Raw genomic sequence first — 25,423 nt, 5'->3', positions numbered from 1 at the left:
CCTTCTAAAGCACGCAATTTAGTTGCTTTCTAGGCATTAAAATCTTTGTTTTTGTTTTTTGGATGATAAATCCGCACCCCGCTCAAGGATAATTCGCATCCTTGTACTGTGAATTGACGTAAAACAAAACGTCAAAAAGGAGGGTACGTGGCAGACATTGACGCTTTTTTCACGTCAATTGTCGTTACAGGGGTGCGAATTATCCTCTAGCGGGGTGCGGAATATGGTCCTCGAAAAGGCCGGTGAATAAAGCACGACGATTGCCGCTTGTTCTGTTTGTTTTTCTTTCTTGTTTCTGGGAGCCAATTTATAAACAAAAGACAAAAAGTGGACAAAAAAGAATAACGAAGAAAAATTCATCTGAAAGGAGAGTTAGCGAGAAACCTTATTTTTCAGGTAAATAATTTCCCTTTCATCTTTTTCTTCTTGATAATTTCCATTTTCTTTGCAAGGTGAAGTTCTAAGATTGATTTTTTTTTTAAGTTGAAGAACGAAGAATCAAATCTAGTCTTTTTTAAGCTTGGCAAAAGAGGAAAAAGGGAAAAAAGGAAACTTTTTTTTTTTTTTTTTTGTCTGTTAGATTTCTGATTTTAGTAGGGCTTGGTATTTGATAGGATGATTAGATTTTTAGGGTTTCGGCCTTTCGATAGCGATCTCTCGTTGGTTTTTATCTGTTAGGGTTTCGATTTGATGATGCAAAATGGCTAGGTTGGTGTCAGAGTTCGGGATTGTATTGATCTGTTAGGGTTTCGGTTTGTGACCTTATTCCAAAATGGAATTTTTATCAGCTAGGTTTTTTATTTTGTTAGGTACCTAACCAATACACCAAAAGGTCCAGAGCCTATGGAACTCGTTAGGCTAGGCCCTTTAAACCTTTTCCGTACCAGGCTGGGTCTCACCTAGTCCCATACCTATACAGCCCCCCACTTAGGACCATAACATTCCACAACGCTTCCGTCCTTGGCGGCCCACTCTGTAATGGCTTTCACTCAGGTAGTCCTCTCCACTAGTTGCCCTGTGGTGGCTGCTCTGATACCAAATGTTAGGTACCTAACTAATGCACTAAAAGCTCTGATGGAACTTGTTAGGCTAGGCCCTTTAAACCTGTTCCATACCTGGGTGGGCCCCACTCAGGATCGTAACATTTTTCACGTTGTAAAAGATTTTGTGAGATCCCACATCGGAAAGGGAGAGAAAGTTTGAGGGCTATATATGTGGTTCTCTCCCTCAACTGTGTAGACGTGTTTTCAACATTCTCCAAGGGGTGGGTCCCTGCGGGGTGGGAGCTGGACCTCCCGTACGGTGTGCCAGCGAGGCCCAGCGAGGACGCCAGCCCAGGGGGTGTGCCAAGCAAGGACGCTGGGCCTCAAGGGGGGTGGATTGTGAGATCCCACATCGAAAAGGGAGAGAAAGCTTGAGGCCTATATATGTGTTTCTCTCCCTCGACTGCATAGACGCGTTTTCAGCATCCTCCAAGGGGCAGGTCCCTGCGGAGTGGATCGGGTAGCACTAATAAAACCGGGGAGGATAGGAATACCCAGAATCAGACAATATTTACACAGTGGGGTTGGGGCGAGACAGAATTGGGATAAAAAAAATGATAAAAACCATATTGTTATGTTAGGGCTTTGATTTGGAGATTTGTGATTTTATTGAGCTATAGATGTTTGGATTTCTTGTTTGAATTTCAATTGGGGATTTTGTTCCAGGGATTGGGAATTTAGATCAAGTCAGCTTGAGACTTCTCTATAATATCTAGGAGGTTTGATGCTCCAGAAGTGCAAATGGGGTTTTCGAGCAAATATTTTTAGTGTAATTGTGGTGCTCTGGTTTAAGGGGTCGGAGTTGATTACCCTGTATAAGTTCGGGTTTTGGTTATATGATTTAGATTGGGTATGTCGTCTGCGTACTTAAAGCTTCAAATTAGATATTTTCTGTTTGTCTTATAAAATCTCGGGCTTTTCATTTTCAGGGCTTTGGTACTCAACGGATCCTCTTTAAGCTTGGTTTTTGAATGATGATGCGAAAGTATGTCAACATTTACAGCAATTGCACTAGATAGGCTATTGGAACCTGGGGCTAAAAATTCCTCTGTGAAACCCCCTCCCTCAAAGCTGGAGCGGAGAAATCAGTCTACCGATAAGAAAATTTACCGATCCTATGTATCACCAGCTCTCTACACGACTCCCACGGTGACACCCCTTCCAGATTCCCCAACTTCACTCTCTCCGTCTCCGTACATTGTCAACCATAAGCGCCGTGGACCCCGTCTCCTGAAGAGCTATTCCCAGAATGATGTTACTGAATTGCAACAACCTAACCAGGAAGAAAATGTTGAAGAGAATGGAGCAGAGCGAGAAAATGGTGCAAACTTAGGCGGCGATGTTTCTTGTATTGGAACAGTTTCTACCTCTCATGATAAGGTATCTGTTAATGGTTTCCATGATAGGAAGGCTGAAGAAACTAATTCACATAGCAGGTTGGCTGGGGCTGATGACTCTGTGAAGTCATTGGTTGTAAATTCTGAGAAAGAGTCCGAGTGTGAGGATTTTTTTTATCCTCAGGATTCGGTCAGTGTTGCCAGCAATACTGAAACAGAGGATAACAATGGGGTTGAGTGTTCATGGAAGAACAACATGCCTCTTGGGGAGTACTTTGATGCCTGTGAAGGTAGAATTAGTCTTTTCATTCCATATAGCTTCTACTTTTGTGATATCTTCCTGTATATGTTTAATGTTTTCATATAAACTGCGTGTAGCTAGTAATATTTGAAATATCAAAACTAATCAGTAAGGTAATCAATAACACTATAACAGCAATATCAAGTGGATTATTTATACGAGTAAAAAATGGTCAACGGGCCATTGTGCTGTAAATTGAGTTTCTATATACCATATATGTCCGCACATGTAAGTATGTGACATTACAATATTCAGTAAGGTATTCAATAAAAAAAAATGAAGTGGGCTATTTGTTGTTCCTTTTCATGGTCTTTTTTCGATTTTCGTTGATATCTCTGTATCGACCATCTCGGTTTCCTCCTTTTCTTCATTAATAAAATTACCCACTATGATTTGTGGACATGGACACGGGTGTCTCGTGTCGACATGGACACGGAGTGTCGGACACGGCAAACCCCCAAACCTTAGAAACGGGGATACGGTTAAAATAAAAAGTATATGTAATCATGATTTGTGGATATGGATTCGTGTGTCCAGTTTCGACATGGATACGAGTTGTCTAAATGAGGTAAACACAATATTCAATAAAAAAAACAAAATGTCACACTTGACACGGTACAAAAACATGTCTACTCACCCACATTAAGTCTAACACTTACCGCAATACAAGTAAAAGTCTCCAAAGGAGTGTCGACACGTGTGGACACGGCAGGACATGTGAGTCGGCAGTAAATTCAAAGTGTCGGCCAAATCATAGATTACCCACCATTAAAAAAAAATGGAGTGGGCTATTGGTAGTGGTACAAGTAAAAAACTGGTCAATGGTCCATACTGCCATAGTACTGTAACATCGATGCATGCATACTACAAATTAAGTTCCGATATGCCAAGTGCATCCACACATGCAGTATGTGATACAATGATTGGATGAAACTACCCGACTTTACATGACTTGATTAAAGACTTAGATCAAGTTTAAGTGGGTAAATTATCTTCATAAAACCTGAAGAATTTAAGTAGCAACTCCAAAAAATCGATTGAGTATACAAGTCATGAAATATTATTTGGCTACACCTTAAGCTTTTGAGTACTTGGTGGACTGCATTTCAATCAACACAGGTTCAGAATTTTTAATTTTTGAACCTTGATGGACAAAGCCAATTTTGGTATGCATTTTTTTATATTTAATCTGATGAAGAGGAAACTTTTGGCGAACATTTGGTTAGTGAATATCAGATCTCTCGTTACCACATGCAGCTTCTACTCTGCAAGTTCTCATATTCAGTTCTTAAATATTAATCCAAATATCAAGCATGTATTTAATTTGCATTTCTATAATCCAAAACCTTTTTTTTTTTTTGGAATCATGGCTTATAAATTTTACGAAGTGCATTTGTCTATATACATTTTTGGTTGTTAAGCTGAGATCAAACCCATGTCCTCATGTTTTGACTCAAAGCACTAGCTACTTGAGCTGTGGGATCAACCCCTAGAAGTGAATTTTCCTGACCTCTTTAGAGTTGGACAATAGTACAATCTAGACAACAATACAATTGATTATCTATCTTTTAGTTTCAGATAGGCTTACTTGAGTTTTACCTGCTGTAGAACTCTCAGCTGAGGGTACCCCACGTTCTTCTCTTCGAGATGTTGAAGCCGAACTGCGTGAGATAAGGGTGAATTTTTTGATGGAGATCGAGAGACGAAAGCAAGTGGAAGAAGCTCTCGATAAATTACAGAACCAGTGGCAGAGGATTGGCCAGCAGTTATCAGTCGTCGGGTTGACACTTCCTCCTGCTCCAACCACTACTGAAGAGAAAGATGAAGAATTGGATGCTGATCCTGCAGAAGAGCTACACCGACAAGTTGTTCTTGCACGAGTTGTTGCTAGATCTATTGGGAGGGGTTGTGCTAAGGCCGAGGTTGAGCTGGAGATGGAGTCTCGGATTGAGTCAAAGAACTTTGAGATCACTCGATTGTTGGACCGGCTACACTATTATGAAGCTGTGAATCATGAGATGTCTCAGAGAAACCAAGAGGCCATTGGTGAGTTTTATTTACTTCCTTTCCGTTCTTTTTTCTTTGATAAATTTATTTTACTTAACAAGGAAAAAGATGCTCTATCAGTGCCTTTTGTTTTTTTAGAAAGTTAACGATTTTATTTTATCGAGTGCTGTAAACATTTTAAAACTGTGGGGATGAGGTGTCCCTCAAGTGAAACCTTGCTACAGTAACTCCATAAGTCACATCCTCATTCCGTGAAAGGCCTCCCAATTAAGCTAAGAGATCATAACTCCAGGTCCCATAAAAAATGCAGTACAGTGGGCAGATCTGGTTACGAGTTTATTCTATTGTTGCGCTCCGGTTGTATAAACGGCAACTCCTTCCTGTCCGCACCATCTTTGGCTAACTTGTCCGCTTCTTCATTGGCCGATTGCCTCCTATGCTGAAAAATGTATGCATAATCTGCTCAATTATTAGTGCCTTTTGTTATCACTTGTAATGCAGATAATAGGCAAATAAGTGGCATATTTGCCCATTAGGATTTATATTTCCATGTTATTTAGTTTTTAGGTTTTTATTTTTCATGTTATTTAGAATTAGGAAGTTTAGTCTTTTAGGAATTCTTATTTTAGTAGGTTTCTATCTTTTAGGTTGTTAATTGCCTATTTATAGGCATTTTTACAACTTTATTGTGAACTTTGATGATTAATTGAATTGATTGGGAGCTTCTCCCCCAGATTTCTATTCTTCCCTCTCTTCTTCTACTTCTCTTCTCCTATTCTGACCTCTCTTCTACTTCTTCCTAATTTCGTCTCTTCTTCTCTACTTATTCTTCTTCTTCCCCTATTCATCTTCTATTCTTCTCTTCTTTTCTCATCTATTCTCTTCTTCTTCTCTTTTATCCCATTTCTTCTATTTATCTCCACTTTCCTCAAATTTTCTTCACGGTGTTGCATCAATTTGGTATCAAAGCTAAAGATCCAAGTATTCCAAGAATTGTTCCCCCGGAAATCACAGTTGGACGGTTGCACAACGGTTCAACTTCTCCCCCTCGTTTTTTTTTACAGAAGAAATACCCAACCCAAAGAACTTTAACCCATCAGAGGGGTAGAAACCAAAACCCCACCACAAACAAGCCGTACCATCCCTTTCATCTCAGCCCTCCGTTACCACAAGTTCTTTATCCGATCTAAACCAGTCCCACCTGCAGGTTTCTGGGTGAAAACCTTTCTTTAAAACCCAGTTGACTCCATCTTCATCCTCAAGCCAGCGCGTGCAGTATCTTCACACAGGAATTGCAGCCACTAGAAGTTTCGTGTGCAACTAATTCAAACCAAAATCCGAAGTTTTCGGCCGTGGGTTTGCCATGCGCAACTCATCCTCTGAAAGAAATTTTTCCGCCCTGAAAGCCTTTAACTCAGGTGCTTGACTCGGATGCAACTTGATTTTGGGTTATCCACTAACTTTGGGTTTCGACTTTAGTTGCCATATTGACTAAAAGTCTAAAAAAACCAGTTTCCGTGTCAAGTTGGGTAATAAAAAGCAAGAAGTAAAGAATAAAGCAATACATGGATTTGGTAACTTGCTGTGCAAGTTACTTGCCATAGTTTTTACTGACTTGCAGACGAAGGCAATTCTACAACAAAAGTAAGAGAGGTACCTCCTTTTAACCTTGGCACCCACGCTTGCTTTATTTAGTTCGATGCACGTCCAAAAGCCACAACTTATTTTACCCCATTTTCTAGTGGACCACCCCCATCTTAGTTACTTTTTAAAGTAACTTCCATATTCCTTTATTTACCCAGGACACCCCTTCCTTTGATACTTTCAATATATTAGAAGGCTTATACACCCCTTTCTTTCCCTTGGACACCCCTTCCCATTTAAATTACACTATTTTGTCCCCCAATTTTTACCTTTAGGCACCCCTCCAAAAAAAAAAAATCAGAAAGAAAAAGAAAAGGAAATTCCCTCTTTGGTTTTTCTCTCTCTTCCATCAAGCCATTTTCTCTCAAAATTGGCCCTCGACCTCAACACGAAAGTTGTTTGTGACAACTTTTAGAGCGCATCCAGCCTATTTTCAGTAGCGAACAACAGTCTTCAACACAGTTTCAGGAGCCATCTCAGCCTTTGATTGCGCCCCTTCTTCCGATCATCGGCTTTCACTCATCTGATTTCAGATCCGCGATAGACGTTATGCTTCTTTCGACATGCCAGACAGATCGGACGGTTGATTTCAGTTTTCGACGCCGATCCCAATGGCTCCGCCCTATGTTCCATATTTTGACTGGTACGACGATCAATATTTCCAAGACCGCACTCCCTATAGTCATTATGAGACAGTATGTCTACGGTGGATCAATGCTTTGGATGCATATCATGAGTACTGCGGTTATGATCAATGAGCGATCATCTACCGAGCCAGAGAAACTGTATGACGACAAGCCGAGAGGTTATGGATAAATCGAATCACGGACCGTCATCACAGTTCTTTTTTCTGTCATGGGAGGATGTCCGTGATGAGTTTATGGGTATTTATACAATAAGGGCATATCAGTATGAAAAACAATTGATTCGTGAAGAAGCTGCTCGACGAGAAGAAGCTACTCAACTTGCACAAGAAGCTGAATTTAAGGCAATCTTGGAAAGTACAGTGCGTTACTTGAATGAGAGGAAATTGGTACGCAAACGTGAAGCTGCAACCCACCGCGAAGAACATGAAGCCTTCGCTCGCCTTGAACGAAACATCGCAACCCGTCGTGCATGAGAGGCTGAAATTGAAGCAGAGAAGGAATTTGCTAACATTATTGACAAGCCAAACACAGATGATGCTATTGGTCCGGCAGATGATATTGTGGATGAGATCATTATAGTTGAGCCTATGATTATGTCAGATACTGAATCCATCATGGCAGGTACTGAGTAAGAGATTTTCGATATAGAGCCAGAGACCAGTGATTGATGAGGCCGACGTCGACGTGCATGACGATTCAGAGATCTCCCCAGCACCAGTTGCCGAACATCTAGAGAGACAGATTGACACTTCCACAGTCGAGACATGTGAGGCTGCTTCATTGACTGAGTCGACTAAGCATCATCCTGAGTTAGAGCTGAGTGACCTGACTTTTGAGTCATTACCTGAGATGGATGATCGAGAGCATATTGCTGAGGATTTTCCTATCTTTGACTCAGAGGAGCATCGTGGCCGTGTTGATTATCCATGGATATTCTGACAGAGGATTTTAGCACACTGGTCGACATCATTGAGCCAGATATGCCCCTAGCAGTTGATTTTATTGATGATCCTATTGAGCCTGATGAGCTACCAGCGGATGTTGATCTTTTGGAGGATGGTCATAGCTTGATACTACCTACTGCTAGCATGCCGATCCAGGAGGAGTATGTTGCCATCTTCCTAGCTTATTTGATTATCAAGAGAGGTTCGCGTCTTTATGATTCTGCATGGATGATTTCTTCTGTATTCCTGCGCTCGCGTTCCATACCACTTTTATAGTCATCACAAGCATCGTACAACATTCTAGAGTTCGAAGGATTACAACTCCTACTGCTTGATTGGGTTGTCTACGTATTTGATCCAGGTGGACTAGAACTCGAGATCGAGTTCTTTTCAAATGGGGGAGAATGATGCAGATAATAGGGCAATAAGTGGCATATTTGCACATTAGAATTTATATTTCCATGTTATTTAGTTTTTAGGTTTTTATTTTCCATGTTATTTAGAATTAGGAAGTTTAGTCTTTTAGGAATTCTTATTTTAATAGGTTTCTATCTTTTAGGTTTTTAATTGCCTAAATAGGCATTTTTACAGCTTTATTGTGAACTTTGATGATTAATTGAATTGATTGGGAGCTTCTCCCCCAGATTTCTATTCTTCCCTCTATTCTTCTACTTCTCTTCTCCTATTCTGACCTCTCTTCTACTTCTTTCTAATTTTGTCTCTTCTTCTCTACTTATTCTTCTTCTTCCCCTATTCTTCTCTTCTTTTCTCATCTATTCTCTTCTTCTTCTCTTTTATCCCCTTTCTTCTATTTATTTCCACTTTCCTCAATTTTTCTTCACGGTGCTGCATCACCTTGCTAGCATGATTCTCTGCTTTTATTAATTTCTGTTAGTCATCCTTTTCTTCAACATAGAAAAACCACATATTAAACTTTTGATATGGCGACTTGTTGGTATCCTACATGTTGACCTCACGAAACACACATCAGCATTCTCCAGTCTGTACAGTTGATGATAATATTGAATGAGATATAATTATTTTTTTGAATGGCTGAATGAGATATTATTTTATAAATGTTAGGACATTTGACAATGAAGTATAGAAAGATGCATCCAGAACCCTAGATCAAGAAAGTAATTAAGGCTTTGTCATGGAGAAATGCTAGCTGGAAGTGACCTATGTCGCAAATGTCGTTCTCGGGAATTTCTAGGCAAGGGAAAATCTCGGGATATATTATTTTTTATTATTTTTTTCGGGTTTATATTGGGAAATAAACAGTAAAAATAAAATTATTTAAAAATATATAAAAATATTAACTTTAAGAAAAATAATAATAATAAAATAGCGTAAAAATATAGGGATAATATCGTGATATTATCAGGATATTTTATGATAAAAATGGAAATATCGCTATATTTTTAAATTCTTGGGATTAGTTCGGTATTTTTTCGTTTGATCAAAATTTTGCGATAAAAACGCTATATTTGAAAATATCGGAGATATTTGTGACATAGGAAGTGACCAAGGACCCATTTCTTGCGGCACAGGTCTGGTTGATGCATGTAGTGACAGCATGTCAGGGTACAAGTGGGTCGGGTTGGTTACACATGGTTTCAGCTTTCATGGTTTGCATGATAGACTGATAGTATTGGTATTTTGACTTTTAAGATAATGCTCAGTTAGATTGATAAATAATGTTGGAATCAGATATATAAGGTTGCTGACTTGTTGTGGAAGACATTAAGACAATATTTAGAAATAGATATCTTATTCTATTACCAAAATAAGATGAATAAACACTATCTAGGTATGTTGCTGTGATGGGGCCATTATGTCATTTGATTTGGTTTACTTGCTACATACTAGATCTGACTAGGGCAAGACCCGACCTGAAAATAACATGGGTCGGATTTAGAAATCATTAGGGGTGCAACTCGGGTCGGGTTGGATCGGGTTGGGGCCAACTCTAACCCAACCCGAGATAGCATTACCTCAACCCTAACCCAACCCAACCCGAGCCTTGGGTTGAGGATGGTCAACCCTAACCCAACCCGGCTCTAAATCTCTCAACCCTAACCCAACCCATCTAACCCGAAATCGGGTTGGGTTGAGTCGGGTTGGTTCGGGTTCACCTTGGGCCAAAGAGAAAAATACAATAACTCAAAGGAAATCAGATAAATTAGAGGACTGAGGTCGGGTTCAGGTTGGGTCAGGTTGCCAAGGCCTCAACCCTAACCCAACCCCCAATTTATAGATCTTTGGTCAACTTTTGATGATTATTGATTGATTTACAGCTTATTGAGCATTCTCCTTCTCTAATTCTTTTCTTCTTCTACTCCTAGTTCTCCTCTTCTTCTCCTTCTTCTCTTCTTCTTATTTTCTCTTCCTAGCCTACATCACATAGTTTCAATATTGAGACTCCGTTCTTGACACCTTTCTAATTAAGACCAAGACCAACAGTTAAGAGCCACCTGGTTGGTGATCATTGTGGGGATACCCACTCATGAATATGACCCGTTAGGAAACAAAGAGATTCCATCTCCTTTGAAAAGTGGTCATCTCCTACCTTCGGCGTTTTCTCATGGAAAGAAAGAGCCCTATTTTTTCTCAGAGCACATTGTCCTTCACAGTTCAAACTTGAAGGATTAGCTAGCTATTCTCTGACGTAAGATTGTGGAGACAGGTGCCAATTTATGTGAGGTTCATCCTTGAAGAGCTCAAAATCTAAAGGCATTCAACAACTTTGAGTTCTCATTTGAAAAGAGTCTTCTTAGAGGGGAGACCCTGTCAAAATTTGCCTTAGGGGTGTTAGACCCCACTAAATTGGATTTCTACGTCCGGGCAACAGCACTAAGATCATGAGAACTAATGTTCTCGAGTCCTTTACAATTCAGCCATGGATGAAACTCCATGAAGTTCCTCCCCCGAGTTGGTCTTGAGGGAGGAAATTTATGCTTTGAGTTACACCTGGACGAGAGAGAGAGAGAGAGAGAGAGAGAGAGAGAGAGAGAGAGAGAGATGACTAGTAAATTTAGGCACACATCCTCCATGTTAGTTGGTCCTATTTGTAAGTAACGAGTAATGAGCTCTAAATAGTTGGATGAAGTTGAAACTGCCTAATTTCAATGGTGGCATATATATGGAGTATTCTGTTTCCCCATTGATCTTGTCTTTAACAAGCATGTATATGTGGATGTAGTGTTTACATTTACATGATTCCTCACACGTAATCAGCCAACTGTATTATATTCTCCCATCGAATGTAATATGATTACAGAAGTAATAACATCATTACTTTAAAAAAAAATTGTATATGCAATTACCCACGTATAAAATGCTCTGATAACCAAGTACCTTTATGCATAAATGGGTGTGTTTCATGTATCTCTGCCTGCACCCATACTTCCTAATACTTAAATTTTATCTGCAGTAGGGTAAGAGGGCTTAGTTTATTTTTCAAAAGCTGCAGATACCAAGTGGGTTGCCCTCCATCATATGTATATATCATGGTTTTAAATTTCGGTTTCAGCTAAAATTTCGGACTTATCAGAAACCGAAATTTCGGGCGAAATCTGGTATTGGCGCACGAAATCCCTAATATTTGGGACGAAATTTCGATCGAAAATTTCGTTCGAAATTGTTTGACTGAATAAAAAATTATTATTTTAATATAAATTTCGACGAATGAAATTTGGTAAATTTCGGGAATTTTGGTTTCGATACCATTTCGTTTCGGTCCTCACCGAAATCCGAAATTTCGGATTTCGGATTTCGGTCAAAATTTAAAACCATCGTGTATATATATATATATATATATATATATATATATATATATATATATAGAGAGAGAGAGAGAGAGAGAGAGAGAGAGAGAGAGAAAACGGTTCCTACACATGTGTAGAGAGTTCTCTACACACTAGCTTAAAATACAGTGGGGGCCCACATTGTTTGGGTGATCCAAGCCATCCATTTTAAAGGCCCTCACATAGATAGGGTGTCTACAAAAAATCTGATCCATAGGATCATCCCAACCCTACGATTTGTGGAGGTAAAATGGATGCCTTTAAACCTTCACAAATTAGTCCATTTTTTGCCTCCACAATTCGAATGGTTAGGATGATCCTATGGATCTGATTTTTTGTGGACACCCTATCTATGTGAGGGCCTTAAAAATGAATGGTTTGGATCACCCAAATAATGTGGCCCCCACTGTATTTTAAGCTAGTGTGTAGATAACTTATCTACACATGTGTAGGAACCGTTTTCTATATATATATATATATAAGGTATTGGGTTTTCCTATTGATTTTGGGTTTAACATGCATGTATATGTGGATGTAGTGTTTACATTTACATGATTCCTTATATGTAATCAGCCACCTGTATATGCAATTACCCATGTATAAACAGCTCTGATAACCAAGTACCTTTGTATAAATATATTTGGTCGTGTTTTGTGCTGCGTGTACCCATACTTCTGTACGCCCTTTTGCTACCAGTTCATTCCTTTCTAATGACTTAATTTTTGTTCTCAGAGATGGCTCGGCGTCACACGCAGCATAGAAGGAAAAGAAGGCAGAGGTGGGTTTGGAGTTCAATAGGCCTTGCAATTACACTCGGCTCTGCAGCCATTGCATGGTCTTATCTACCAAGTCGAAGGGGTTCATCCGTCACCAGCCCTTCTAATGCTGCTGTTGGTGATGGTGCCACCAACCATGAACATGTCAAGTAACATGCAACAGAATGAAAAGAAACTAGAGGAGTTGGGAGTTTAATTGCGCGGGTGGCTTGTTGCCCTGATCCGATGTTTACATGTTCAATCTCAACTTACATAAAATGATCAAGTTCATGTTTATAGTAAATTTCTCATGCTTACCTCCTTCACTTGATCGTTTTTTTCCTTCATGCTAATTATCATGGCAGGCTCTAAGAGTATTTAACTTGTAATGCTTATAAGCTTCGTAGGATTGCTTCCCTTACTGGTAATCTCCTGTGCAGGGTTAACTCATACTGGTTCATGTTTATAGTAAATTTCTCATGCTTACGTCCTTCACTTGATCGTTTTTTTTTTCCTTCATGCTAATTATCATGGCAGGCTCTAAGAGTAGTAAACTTGTAATGCTTATAAGCTTCGTAGGTTTGCTTCCCTTACTGGTAGGAGTTCAGGGCTAACTCATACCGGTTCTTTGCATTTTGGGCATGTTTGGAACCCTGACAAAAATCCATGAAATATTTGTTTATGCCTCCTTTACTAGCACTCTCCTATTCAGGGCTAACTCATACCGGTTCCTTGTATTTAGGGTATGTTTGGCAAGCAGGAAATAAATCATGAGATATTTGTTTACCTAGGAGTCTCACCGAAACCTTCAGTCCCATGATCAAGTTTGCCACCATCTACACGGTCATCTTTGTTGCACTATCTCACTGCTGGCCTGTTCATTATGGCATTCTTAACCAAGAAATCTATATGCAGTAGCTGGGCCCATCCTTCTTCTCTTTGTTTACCTTCACAAGGCTATTTACTAGTTGTGACAGCTCCAAGAGCATGGTTTCAACAAGTCAACAACTTCCTCATACAATCAAGCTTTAGTATAGCTCGACTGTCAATTCGATGTTCACTTATCACTCTTGTCCACTTGTCTTTCTTCTCTATGTGGACGTCATATTAATAGGTGGCTCCCTCTTTCATTACTCATGTCTTTCATCAAAATTTTTGGTAAGACAAATACAAGCTATTAAAAAAAATATGGGTGGCCCAGTGTATGAGGCTCCTGCCATTGCGGGATATGGGGAGGGATGTATTCAGCCTTACCCCTGCTTTGCAGAGAGGCTGCTTCCATGACTCGAACCCGTGACCACCAGGGAGCTACCTCACCGTTGGGCCAGGGTTCGCCCTCTGGATCACTCGAACCCGTGACATCTACAAGCTATTAAGCGAATCCTCTTTGCCTCAATGGCAGAATAAAGTTTGAGCTTTCGAGAAGAAAATCTTAGTACCTATTGGTAGAAGATATCAGATCTTCTGAGATATGACTGCTGGATCTTATAGTGCTAGAATAAGGGCCTGTTTGTTTTAGATTATGACAACCGATTGTGCTCTCCAACCTATTATTGGACTCAAAATTAGTGTAAGTTTTGGTCCAATAATCAGTCGGGGACTACAAAATTAGTTGTCATAATCTAAAACAAACAGGGCCTAAGCAATTGGGAAGGATTAAGTAGTTGTATTAGATTAGGATAATTTTTTAATTGTTTATTCTTCGAGTGCTCCATATAAGCACTACTAGGGTTTATTGTAAGAATTAAAGATTAGTGAAGATTTCCATTATTTCACACCTGTGCCTTGTTGCGGGATACAATGATGTTAACTGGGTTTGATACTCGAATACCTGTCAATCCCTCATTGGGTTTTGCACTTGTCTTTCCTCTAATGTAATTTCTTAGGGATAAAAGAAGAAAGAGATTGTCTCTTGATCTAGAACTGATGCATAATAAAAGGTTCTTACCATCACTATGTCTGAAATGTTTTGCCTTGGGCGTAGTATTCGGATTTATGCATACCTTTCACATTTTGTTCATTGTGATATTCTTAGTACTATACACATGGTTTTAAATTTCGGATTTCGGTGGAGACCGAAACCAAAATTTTCCTAAATTTCATTTTTTGCCATTTACCAAATTTCGGTTGTCAGTGGGGTCTGAAACGGTTACCGAAATCGAAATTTTAAACCATGGCTATACATATGGATAACAATCCGGTCCTGCATTTATGCTCACAAATCACTTTATTTTTAGGGCACTGATACCCCCCCCCCCCCCACGGCTGGCTAACGTATTCCCACCATTTGATCTCTCTCTCTCTCTCTCTCTCTCTCTCTCTCTCTCTCTCTCTCTCTCTCTCTCTCTCTCTCTCTCTCTCTCTCACACACAACAGAAACAGTTGGTGGGCCCAACAGAAACCATTGGTGGGCCATAAACGTAAATAGGTTGTCCCAAAATATTTTTTTCCATATGCGGATCCTAGCCCTCCGATCTAAATAGAAACTACATCTTATGCAACCTCTATAGATTGTAGGGTTGTGATCATCCTACGGAAATGATTTTTGGGGCACAACCTATTTACATTGTGGCCCATCAAATGGACGGCTCGGATAATCCTATGGTCTGGACAGTACACTTCATTTTCAAAAATATGGGTGGGGCCTAAATTGGTACGAACCACACCATAGGATGATCCAAACCATGGACGGCTTGGATCATCCTATGTTGTGGACGGTATGCTTCAATTTGAAAAATATCGGTGGGGCCTATGATTGGGCCTTAATGTTAGTGTACGACCAACTCCATAGGATTATCCAAACCATGGACGGCTTGGATCATCCTATGTTATGGACGGGCCTTAATGTTATTGTACGACCACAGGATGATCCAAACCATTCATTTGATGGGCCAACCCTTTTGGGGGCACAACCCATTTACGTTATAGCCCATCAAATGGACGGCTTGGATCATCCTATGGTCTGGACGGTACACTTCATTTTCAAAAATATGGGTGGGGCACGAAAAAGTTTGGGATTATCCTAATTTAGCAGATCCCTAATTCCCACTCCCACTTGCCAAAAAGTACTGTACGTGCCACACCATAGGAAGATCCAAACCGTCCATTTGATGGGCACACCATACTACCATAGGCATAGGATGATCCAAACCTTCCACTTGATGGGCACATTGTAGGATGATCCAAACTGTCAATTTGATGGGCCACAACGTAAATAGGTTGTGGCCCAAAAATCATTTTCATAGGATAATCCCAACCCTCTGATCCATAGAGGAATTGCATATTATGGTACATAAATAGGTACGTTGTGGCCCATCAAATGGACGGTACGGATGATCTATGGTGTGGCCTGTAAAGTACTTTTAAATTGTAGCCTATCAAATGGACGGTTTGGACCATCCTATGGCATAGCTCATACATTACTTTTTGAAAAATAATGGACTATACGAGCGCACACCATATAAAATCTCATCACTCATCAGAGAGATGCTGCCTTTATTTGGGGGAGGGAGATTTTCAAAGAATTTAATATTGCCTTGCAGTGATGGTTCGAGGGAGAGATTTTAGGGATTTCTAAGGGTAATATACTAATATAAAGAGGGACAATGCCCAATGGATTATGAGTAAAAGAAAACATAAAAAGCTATTTCAGGTACAAAACTGTACTAATGGAAATTATGAAATCTTTTGGGGAATCTTGTAGATATGTTTCGATCCAAGGGATTTCTAGTAGTTTTCCCAAAAAAAAAAACACTAAAAAATACAAGAAAAAAATGGCATTAATGAGGGTGGGGCGGGGCGGGGCCAACTCCATCCCCTTCTCCTCCCCTTCCCCGCACCAGGGGATTTTTAAAATCTCCTTCCCCTTCCCCGCTCAAATCGGGGAATCCCCTCCCCAAGCGGGGCGGGGCAGACCCCCGCTTTCCCGGGTGAAATTGCTAGCCCTACGGTCAAATGGTGGGAAAGTGACATATCCTAACATTTAACGTTAGCCAGCTGTCGGGGGGTGGGTGGGGGGAGAGGGGAATATCAGCGCCCTATTTTTAACCTGGAATCCACTTCGTATGATAGGTTAATCACTAGCTACTATCTTCACAAAGGGATTCTGCACAGCTACTTTTTTATTTTCTTCCAATTTTTAAGACAGTAATCAATATTTGAAATTTTGAGTTCTCTTGTAATTCTACTATTAAGGTAATTATTGAGTTATATCTCCTTTGTGACCTAATTTTCAACATGTGTGAAATCACGCAACCGTGTTCGCGACATCGTAGATTTTTTATTAATTAATAGTGATTAGGGATTTGTGAGAATTAAATGATAAGTAAATTACATAAATTGTGCGCAGTCTCATTGAAAAATCAAGGGGTTCATTTGTTTATTTTGAAACTTATGTCGACTTTATCAAATCGAACTAAAAAGAGACTTATGTCGACTTGATCAAATCGAACTAAAAAGAGCCCGGACGGGTGTGGCTCTTAGGCATAAGTCTCGGGTTTGCTCCCTGGAGACGTGTGATCAAATCCCACCCGGGCTTACCCGATGCGCGTGGTTTACGGGCTATTGCACGCATCCGTAGGGAATAGTCCTACTTCCAAAGGGGGGTGGGGAAACCCTACGTCACAAAAAAAAAAAAAAAAAATCGAACTTAAAAAATGACAGTTTGTGGAATTTGGGTTGAAGCGGGTTGACCAGCCGGTCCTATTCAGCTATTAAAAATTGGAGCTTTTAAATGCTAAACTCACGGGCAAGTGCCAAAAATTCAATAGGGCCCACATTATGGGGCTGATCTAATTCATTCATTTGTTGGTCTTAGAGGAGGTACATGTCCAACAAATCTGAGGGTTAAGTTCATTTTATGGTGAGGATTTTTGTTGCAGGGCACAATCTATCTACGTCGAGGTCAATCATAGGTAAGCCACGCCTTCCATGCCATAAGATGATCCTAACCATCCGATTTGTTGGATGGTAGGATATGGAACACTCCATAGGTCAGAGGGTTAGGATCATCCTATAAAGAGGGTTTCTATATTGCACCGTCCAACAAATCGGAGGGTTAAAGATTTTTAGAGTACGGCCTTTCTAAGTCTGGTTTAACAAATAGGGGTGTAAACGAGACGAGCTTGGCCTGGCTCGGCTCGGCTCGGCTTGTTAAGCTCACAAGTGAGGCTCGGCTTGGGCTCGGGCTCGGCTCGGTCAGGCTCGCGAGCTCGGGTTATATTATGTTCACACCCCTCATCTTCCCTGGACAGCCCTACTAGTGTAATTTGACTACTTTTTTTACACTATTGGGGGTGGTCCTAGTAACAAATGGGGTTCCAAAAATGAAGTGACATATTTTGCCCCCCCTTTTCACTCCATGGACAACCCTTTTAATGTATATATTAATATATAATATATATATATTTAAATATATTAAATTTTTAACGAGCCTTAACGAGCCGAGCCGAGCCGAGCCTAGCCTAACTCGGGCTCGGCTCGTTAAGGATTCGAGCCGAGCTTTTTTCGAGCCGAGCTCGAGCGAGCTTCCGAGCCCGAGTCAAAATTGACACCCTTATTAACAAATGAATAGGATCACCCAATAATGTGGGACCCACTAATAAAAGAAAAAGCTGTTCCTCAGACGCACCATCAGATACGCCATGACTCACGGTCTCCACAAATGCTTTTTATTGGTACCGCATTTCACGCCATAAATTCTCCCCAAGATTTAAAAAAGAAAAAATCCCCCCCGCCCCCGCCCCCGCCAATTTTGCCACCACTCATACATTTCTAAGTCAGAAAAATGAAAAAGAGAAACCACTAAAGTCTCTTCTTCAGTATTGAATACACGTCGGTCGAACCACTTCTGTCCTTTTGTATGATCCTAAGATTGTGATCCAACGGCTGTTAGGTTTGTCAAAAGGACCCGAACATTAATGGTCAGGATTTGGCCGCAAAACTAGATCCGAATAATGTCCATTGGATCCATATATTAAGGCCAAAATTATTTCGGATCACGACCCAGATGTACAAAGCCTGACATATGGTCCCAGGTCCGAATGAAAAGGCGCCTATATATGAAAATGCAATCGTGTACAACATAAGTAGGACCTAGGACACTCAGATGTACAGTCTGATTTGAAAAATGAGAACCCAAAACACTCAGAAAAGAATGGGACCGATAAAGGATCTAATCGGATAGTAACCAAGACATAGTTGGATCTGATCTGACCCGAGTGCAATGAACAATATACCGTTCAAACAATGAATTATTGCATGCATATATGTGCCATATCTTAGGCTATTCATTTTTTACCGGAAAAGTGTCATATTCATAAAGTCTAGGAAAATGGAGATTAGGTGGAAAATGAAGAGAAGAAGTGAAGATAGGGAGCAAATGCATATGCACCCAACAAGCATGGATTAATATGCGGTAGAGCAGCACCACATGGGTACTATAAGGATTTGTCATTTGGCATAAGAATAGGGTAAAAGAAAAAGAAAACAAGTTACAGTAAAATCTTTTGTCTCCTTTCTTTTTTTCGAGATTTACTAGTGACTTTCGCTTGAGAGAACAAGATGAAATAAATGAATAAGACAAATCTGCTGAAAAGTGGGCCCATGTGGGCTGTTCTCTCATGCAAAATTCAGCCGCGAAATGCCTTTAAGCGAAATTTCCTAACAGAAAGTTAGTTGAAAAGACGTGGATAAGAACCATCCAAAGCAAAAGAAGATGCTCTTGTCGATTTGTGTAGGTGAAAAAGCAAAGTATCCAATGCAGAGGGGCAGATGGGGGCATCAGTACGTGTGGTGAAAGGAGAACCCAAATGGCAAATGGGACCTGATGCTTCTTACATTACCCTCTCTGTTTGGTAGATTCACCCCTTCTCTCTTTTACACCTCTCTAGCAAGTAGTTACAGACTTTTACCATACCTAAATAGCTATCAACTGCCGCTAGAAAATGTTTATGTTAAGAGAGAGGGAGTGTGGTGTCATTCCCCCCTTTTCTTCCCCGAGCCACCCCTTTAGTGTATTCTAAACGTACATGGCCTAAACACGGCAAGTCACACTTTAATCTGCTTTATGGATTTGTAGCTACCAGCGGATGTTGATCTTTTGGAGGATGGTCATAGCTTGATACTACCTACTGCTAGCATGCCGATCCAGGAGGAGTATGTTGCCATCTTCCTAGCTTATTTGATTATCAAGAGAGGTTCGCGTCTTTATGATTCTGCATGGATGATTTCTTCTGTATTCCTGCGCTCGCGTTCCATACCACTTTTATAGTCATCACAAGCATCGTACAACATTCTAGAGTTCGAAGGATTACAACTCCTACTGCTTGATTGGGTTGTCTACGTATTTGATCCATGTGGACTAGAACTCGAGATCGAGTTCTTTTCAAATGGGGGAGAATGATGCAGATAATAGGCCAATAAGTGGCATATTTGCACATTAGAATTTATATTTCCATGTTATTTAGTTTTTAGGTTTTTATTTTCCATGTTATTTAGAATTAGGAAGTTTAGTCTTTTAGGAATTCTTATTTTAGTAGGTTTCTATCTTTTAGGTTTTTAATTGCCTAAATAGGCATTTTTACAGCTTTATTGTGAACTTTGATGATTAATTGAATTGATTGGGAGCTTCTCCCCCAGATTTCTATTCTTCCCTCTATTCTTCTACTTCTCTTCTCCTATTCTGACCTCTCTTCTACTTCTTTCTAATTTTGCCTCTTCTTCTCTACTTATTCTTCTTCTTCCCCTATTCTTCTCTTCTTTTCTCATCTATTCTCTTCTTCTTCTCTTTTTTCCCCTTTCTTCTATTTATTTCCACTTTCCTCAATTTTTCTTCACGGTGCTGCATCACCTTGGTAGCATGATTCTCTGCTTTTATTAATTTCTGTTAGTCATCCTTTTCTTCAACATAGAAAAACCACATATTAAACTTTTGATATGGCGACTTGTTGGTATCCTACATGTTGACCTCACGAAACACACATCAGCATTCTCCAGTCTGTACAGTTGATGATAATATTGAATGAGATATAATTATTTTTTTGAATGGCTGAATGAGATATTATTTTATAAATGTTAGGACATTTGACAATGAAGTGTAGAAAGATGCATCCAGAACCCTAGATCAAGAAAGTAATTAAGGCTTTGTCATGGAGAAATGCTAGCTGGAAGTGACCTATGTCGCAAATGTCGTTCTCGGGAATTTCTAGGCAAGGGAAAATCTCGGGATATATTAATTTTTATTATTTTTTTCGGGTTTATATTGGGAAATAAACAGTAAAAATAAAATTATTTAAAAATATATAAAAATATTAGCTTTAAGAAAAAAAATAATAATAAAATAGCGTAAAAATATAGGGATAATATCGTGATATTATCGGGATATTTTATGATAAAAATGGAAATATCGCTATATTTTTAAATTCTTGGGATTAGTTCGGGATTTTTTCGTTTGATCAAAATTTTGCGATAAAAACGCTATATTTGAAAATATCGGAGATATTTGTGACATAGGAAGTGACCAAGGACCCATTTCTTGCGGCACAGGTCTGGTTGATGCATGTAGTGACAGCATGTCAGGGTACAAGTGGGTCGGGTTGGTTACACATGGTTTCAGCTTTCATGGTTTGCATGATAGACTGATAGTATTGGTATTTTGACTTTTAAGATAATGCTCAGTTAGATTGATAAATAATGTTGGAATCAGATATATAAGGTTGCTGACTTGTTGTGGAAGACATTAAGACAATATTTAGAAATAGATATCTTATTCTATTACCAAAATAAGATGAATAAACACTATCTAGGTATGTTGCTGTGATGGGGCCATTATGTCATTTGATTTGGTTTACTTGCTACATACTAGATCTGACTAGGGCAAGACCCGACCTGAAAATAACATGGGTCGGGTTTAGAAATCATTAGGGGTGCAACTCGGGTCGGGTTGGATCGGGTTGGGGCCAACTCTAACCCAACCCGAGATAGCATTACCTCAACCCTAACCCAACCCAACCCGAGCCTTGGGTTGAGGATGGTCAACCCTAACCCAACCCGGCTCTAAATCTCTCAACCCTAACCCAACCCATCTAACCCGAAATCGGGTTGGGTTGAGTCGGGTTGGTTCGGGTTCACCTTGGGCCAAAGAGAAAAATACAATAACTCAAAGGAAATCAGATAAATTAGAGGACTGAGGTCGGGTTCAGGTTGGGTCAGGTTGCCAAGGCCTCAACCCTAACCCAACCCCCAATTTATAGATCTTTGGTCAACTTTTGATAATTATTGATTGATTTACAGCTTATTGAGCATTCTCCTTCTCTAATTCTTTTCTTCTTCTACTCCTAGTTCTCCTCTTCTTCTCCTTCTTCTCTTCTTCTTATTTTCTCTTCCTAGCCTACATCACATAGTTTCAATATTGAGACTCCGTTCTTCTCACCTTTCTAATTAAGACCAAGACCAACAGTTAAGAGCCACCTGGTTGGTGATCATTGTGGGGATACCCACACATGAATATGACCCGTTAGGAAACAAAGAGATTCCATCTCCTTTGAAAAGTGGTCATCTCCTACCTTCGGCGTTTTCTCATGGAAAGAAAGAGCCCTATTTTTTCTCAGAGCACATTGTCCTTCACAGTTCAAACTTGAAGGATTAGCTAGCTATTCTCTGACGTAAGATTGTGGAGACAGGTGCCAATTTATGCGAGGTTCATTCTTGAAGAGCTCAAAATCTGAAGGCATTCAACAACTTTGAGTTCTCATTTGAAAAGAGTCTTCTTAGAGGGGAGACCCTGTCAAAATTTGCCTTAGGGGTGTTAGACCCCACTAAATTGGATTTCTACGTCCGGGCAACAGCACTAAGATCATGAGAACTAATGTTCTCGAGTCCTTTACAATTCAGCCATGAATGAAACTCCATGAAGTTCCTCCCCCGAGTTGGTCTTGAGGGAGGAAATTTATGCTTTGAGTTACACCTGGACGAGAGAGAGAGAGAGAGAGAGAGAGAGAGAGAGAGAGAGAGAGTAAATTTAGGCACACATCCTCCATGTTAGTTGGTCCTATTTGTAAGTAACGAGTAATGAGCTCTAAATAGTTGGATGAAGTTGAAACTGCCTAATTTCAATGGTGGCATATATATGGAGTATTCTGTTTCCCCATTGATCTCGTCTTTAACAAGCATGTATATGTGGATGTAGTGTTTACATTTACATGATTCCTCACACGTAATCAGCCAACTGTATTATATTCTCCCATCGAATGTAATATGATTACAGAAGTAATAACATCATTACTTTAAAAAAAAATTGTATATGCAATTACCCACGTATAAAATGCTCTGATAACCAAGTACCTTTATGCATAAATGGGTGTGTTTCATGTATCTCTGCCTGCACCCATACTTCCTAATACATAAATTTTATCTGCAGTAGGGTAAGAGGGCTTAGTTTATTTTTCAAAAGCTGCAGATACCAAGTGGGTTGCCCTCCATCATATGTATATATCATGGTTTTAAATTTCGGTTTCATCTAAAATTTCGGACTTATCAGAAACCGAAATTTCGGGCGAAATCTGGTATTGGCGCACGAAATCCCTAATATTTGGGACGAAATTTCGATCGAAAGTTTCGTTCGAAATTGTTTTACTCAATAAAAAATTATTATTTTAATATAAATTTCGACGAAATTCCCGAAATTTCGAATGAAATTTGGTAAATTTCGGGAATTTTGGTTTCGGTACCATTTCGTTTCGGTCCTCACCGAAATCCGAAATTTCGGTCAAAATTTAAAACCATCGTATATATATATATATATATATATATATATATATATATATATAGAGAGAGAGAGAGAGAGAGAGAAAACGGTTCCTACACATATGTGTAGAGAGTTCTCTACACACTAGCTTAAAATACAGTGGAGGCCCACATTTTTTGGGTGATCCAAGCCATCCATTTTAAAGGCCCTCACATAGATAGGGTGTCTACAAAAAATCAGATCCATAGGATGATCCCAACCCTACAATTTGTGGAGGTAAAATGGATGTCTTTAAACCTTCACAAATTAGTCCATTTTTTGTCTCCACAGTTCGAATGGTTAGGATGATCCTATGGATCTGATTTTTTGTGGACACCCTATCTATGTGAGGGCCTTAAAAATGAATGGTTTGGATCACCCAAATAATGTGGCCCCCACTGTATTTTAAGCTAGTGTGTAGATAACTTATCTACACATATGTGTAGGAACCGTTTTCTCATATATATATATATATATATAGAGAGAGAGAGAGAGAGAAAACGGTTCCTACACATATGTGTAGAGAGTTCTCTACACACTAGCTTAAAATACAGTGGGGGCCCACATTGTTTGGGTGATCCAAGCCATCCATTTTAAAGGCCCTCACATAGATAGGGTGTCTACAAAAAATCAGATCCATAGGATCATCCCAACCCTACGATTTGTGGAGGTAAAATGGATGCCTTTAAACCTTCACAAATTAGTCCATTTTTTGCCTCCACAATTCGAATGGTTAGGATGATCCTATGGATCTGATTTTTTGTGGACACCCTATCTATGTGAGGGCCTTAAAAATGAATGGTTTGGATCACCCAAATAATGTGGCCCCCACTGTATTTTAAGCTAGTGTGTAGATAACTTATCTACACATGTGTAGGAACCGTTTTCTCATATATATATATATATATATATATATATATATATATATATATATATATATATAAGGTATTGGGTTTTCCTATTGATTTTGGGTTTAACATGCATGTATATGTGGATGTAGTGTTTACATTTACATGATTCCTTATATGTAATCAGCCACCTGTATATGCAATTACCCATGTATAAACAGCTCTGATAACCAAGTACCTTTGTATAAATATATTTGGTCGTGTTTTGTGCTGCGAGTACCCATACTTCTGTACGCCCTTTTGCTACCAGTTCATTCCTTTCTAATGACTTAATTTTTGTTCTCAGAGATGGCTCGGCGTCACAGGCAGCACAGAAGGAAAAGAAGGCAGAGGTGGGTTTGGAGTTCAATAGGCCTTGCAATTACACTCGGCTCTGCAGCCATTGCATGGTCTTATCTACCAAGTCGAAGGGGTTCATCCGTCACCAGCCCTTCTAATGCTGCTGTTGGTGATGGTGCCACCAACCATGAACATGTCAAGTAACATGCAACAGAATGAAAAGAAACTAGAGGAGTTGGGAGTTTAATTGCGCGGGTGGCTTGTTGCCCTGATCCGATGTTTACAGGTTCAATCTCAACTTACATAAAATGATCAAGTTCATGTTTATAGTAAATTTCTCATGCTTACCTCCTTCACTTGATCGTTTTTTTCCTTCATGCTAATTATCATGGCAGGCTCTAAGAGTATTTAACTTGTAATGCTTATAAGCTTCGTAGGATTGCTTCTCTTACTGGTAATCTCCTGTGCAGGGTTAACTCATACTGGTTCATGTTTATAGTAAATTTCTCATGCTTACGTCCTTCACTTGATCGTTTTTTTTTTCCTTCATGCTAATTATCATGGCAGGCTCTAAGAGTAGTAAACTTGTAATGCTTATAAGCTTCGTAGGTTTGCTTCCCTTACTGGTAGGAGTTCAGGGCTAACTCATACCGGTTCCTTGCATTTTGGGCATGTTTGGAACCCTGACAAAAATCCATGAAATATTTGTTTATGCCTCCTTTACTAGCACTCTCCTATTCAGGGCTAACTCATACCGGTTCCTTGTATTTAGGGTATGTTTGGCAAGCAGGAAATAAATCATGAGATATTTGTTTACCTAGGAGTCTCACCGAAACCTTCAGTCCCATGATCAAGTTTGCCACCATCTACACGGTCATCTTTGTTGCACTATCTCACTGCTGGCCTGTTCATTATGGCATTCTTAACCAAGAAATCTATATGCAGTAGCTGGGCCCATCCGTCTTCTCT

At 39.7% G+C, this 25,423-nt stretch overlaps 1 protein-coding gene across 3 annotated transcripts; it reads left to right on the top strand.

Moving 5' to 3' along the window:
* The first annotated feature begins 243 nt into the window (after nt 1–243).
* On the top strand, nt 244–24,979 carry LOC143854934 (uncharacterized). 3 transcript variants are annotated; one of them, XM_077365076.1, is made up of 4 exons: nt 244–396; nt 1,973–2,670; nt 4,290–4,727; nt 24,462–24,979. In XM_077365076.1, exons 2-4 carry the CDS (start codon nt 2,031–2,033, stop codon nt 24,656–24,658), a joined length of 1,275 nt encoding a protein of 424 aa, XP_077221191.1. In that variant the 5' UTR covers nt 244–396; nt 1,973–2,030; the 3' UTR covers nt 24,659–24,979. The 3 variants fall into 3 exon arrangements, with proteins under 3 accessions (XP_077221191.1, XP_077221189.1, XP_077221190.1); XM_077365074.1 differs by lacking the exon at nt 24,462–24,979 and adding an exon at nt 12,462–12,979; XM_077365075.1 differs by lacking the exons at nt 244–396; nt 24,462–24,979 and adding exons at nt 1,324–1,893; nt 12,462–12,979.
* Nucleotides 24,980–25,423: the final 444 nt, after the last annotated feature.

Source organism: Tasmannia lanceolata, unplaced genomic scaffold (genome assembly GCF_043159265.1).
Source record: "Tasmannia lanceolata isolate RefF3 unplaced genomic scaffold, GAP_Taslan_0.1 ptg000020l, whole genome shotgun sequence".
Classification (NCBI taxonomy): domain Eukaryota; kingdom Viridiplantae; phylum Streptophyta; class Magnoliopsida; order Canellales; family Winteraceae; genus Tasmannia; species Tasmannia lanceolata.
This window is presented reverse-complemented; position numbering and strand designations above follow the sequence as displayed.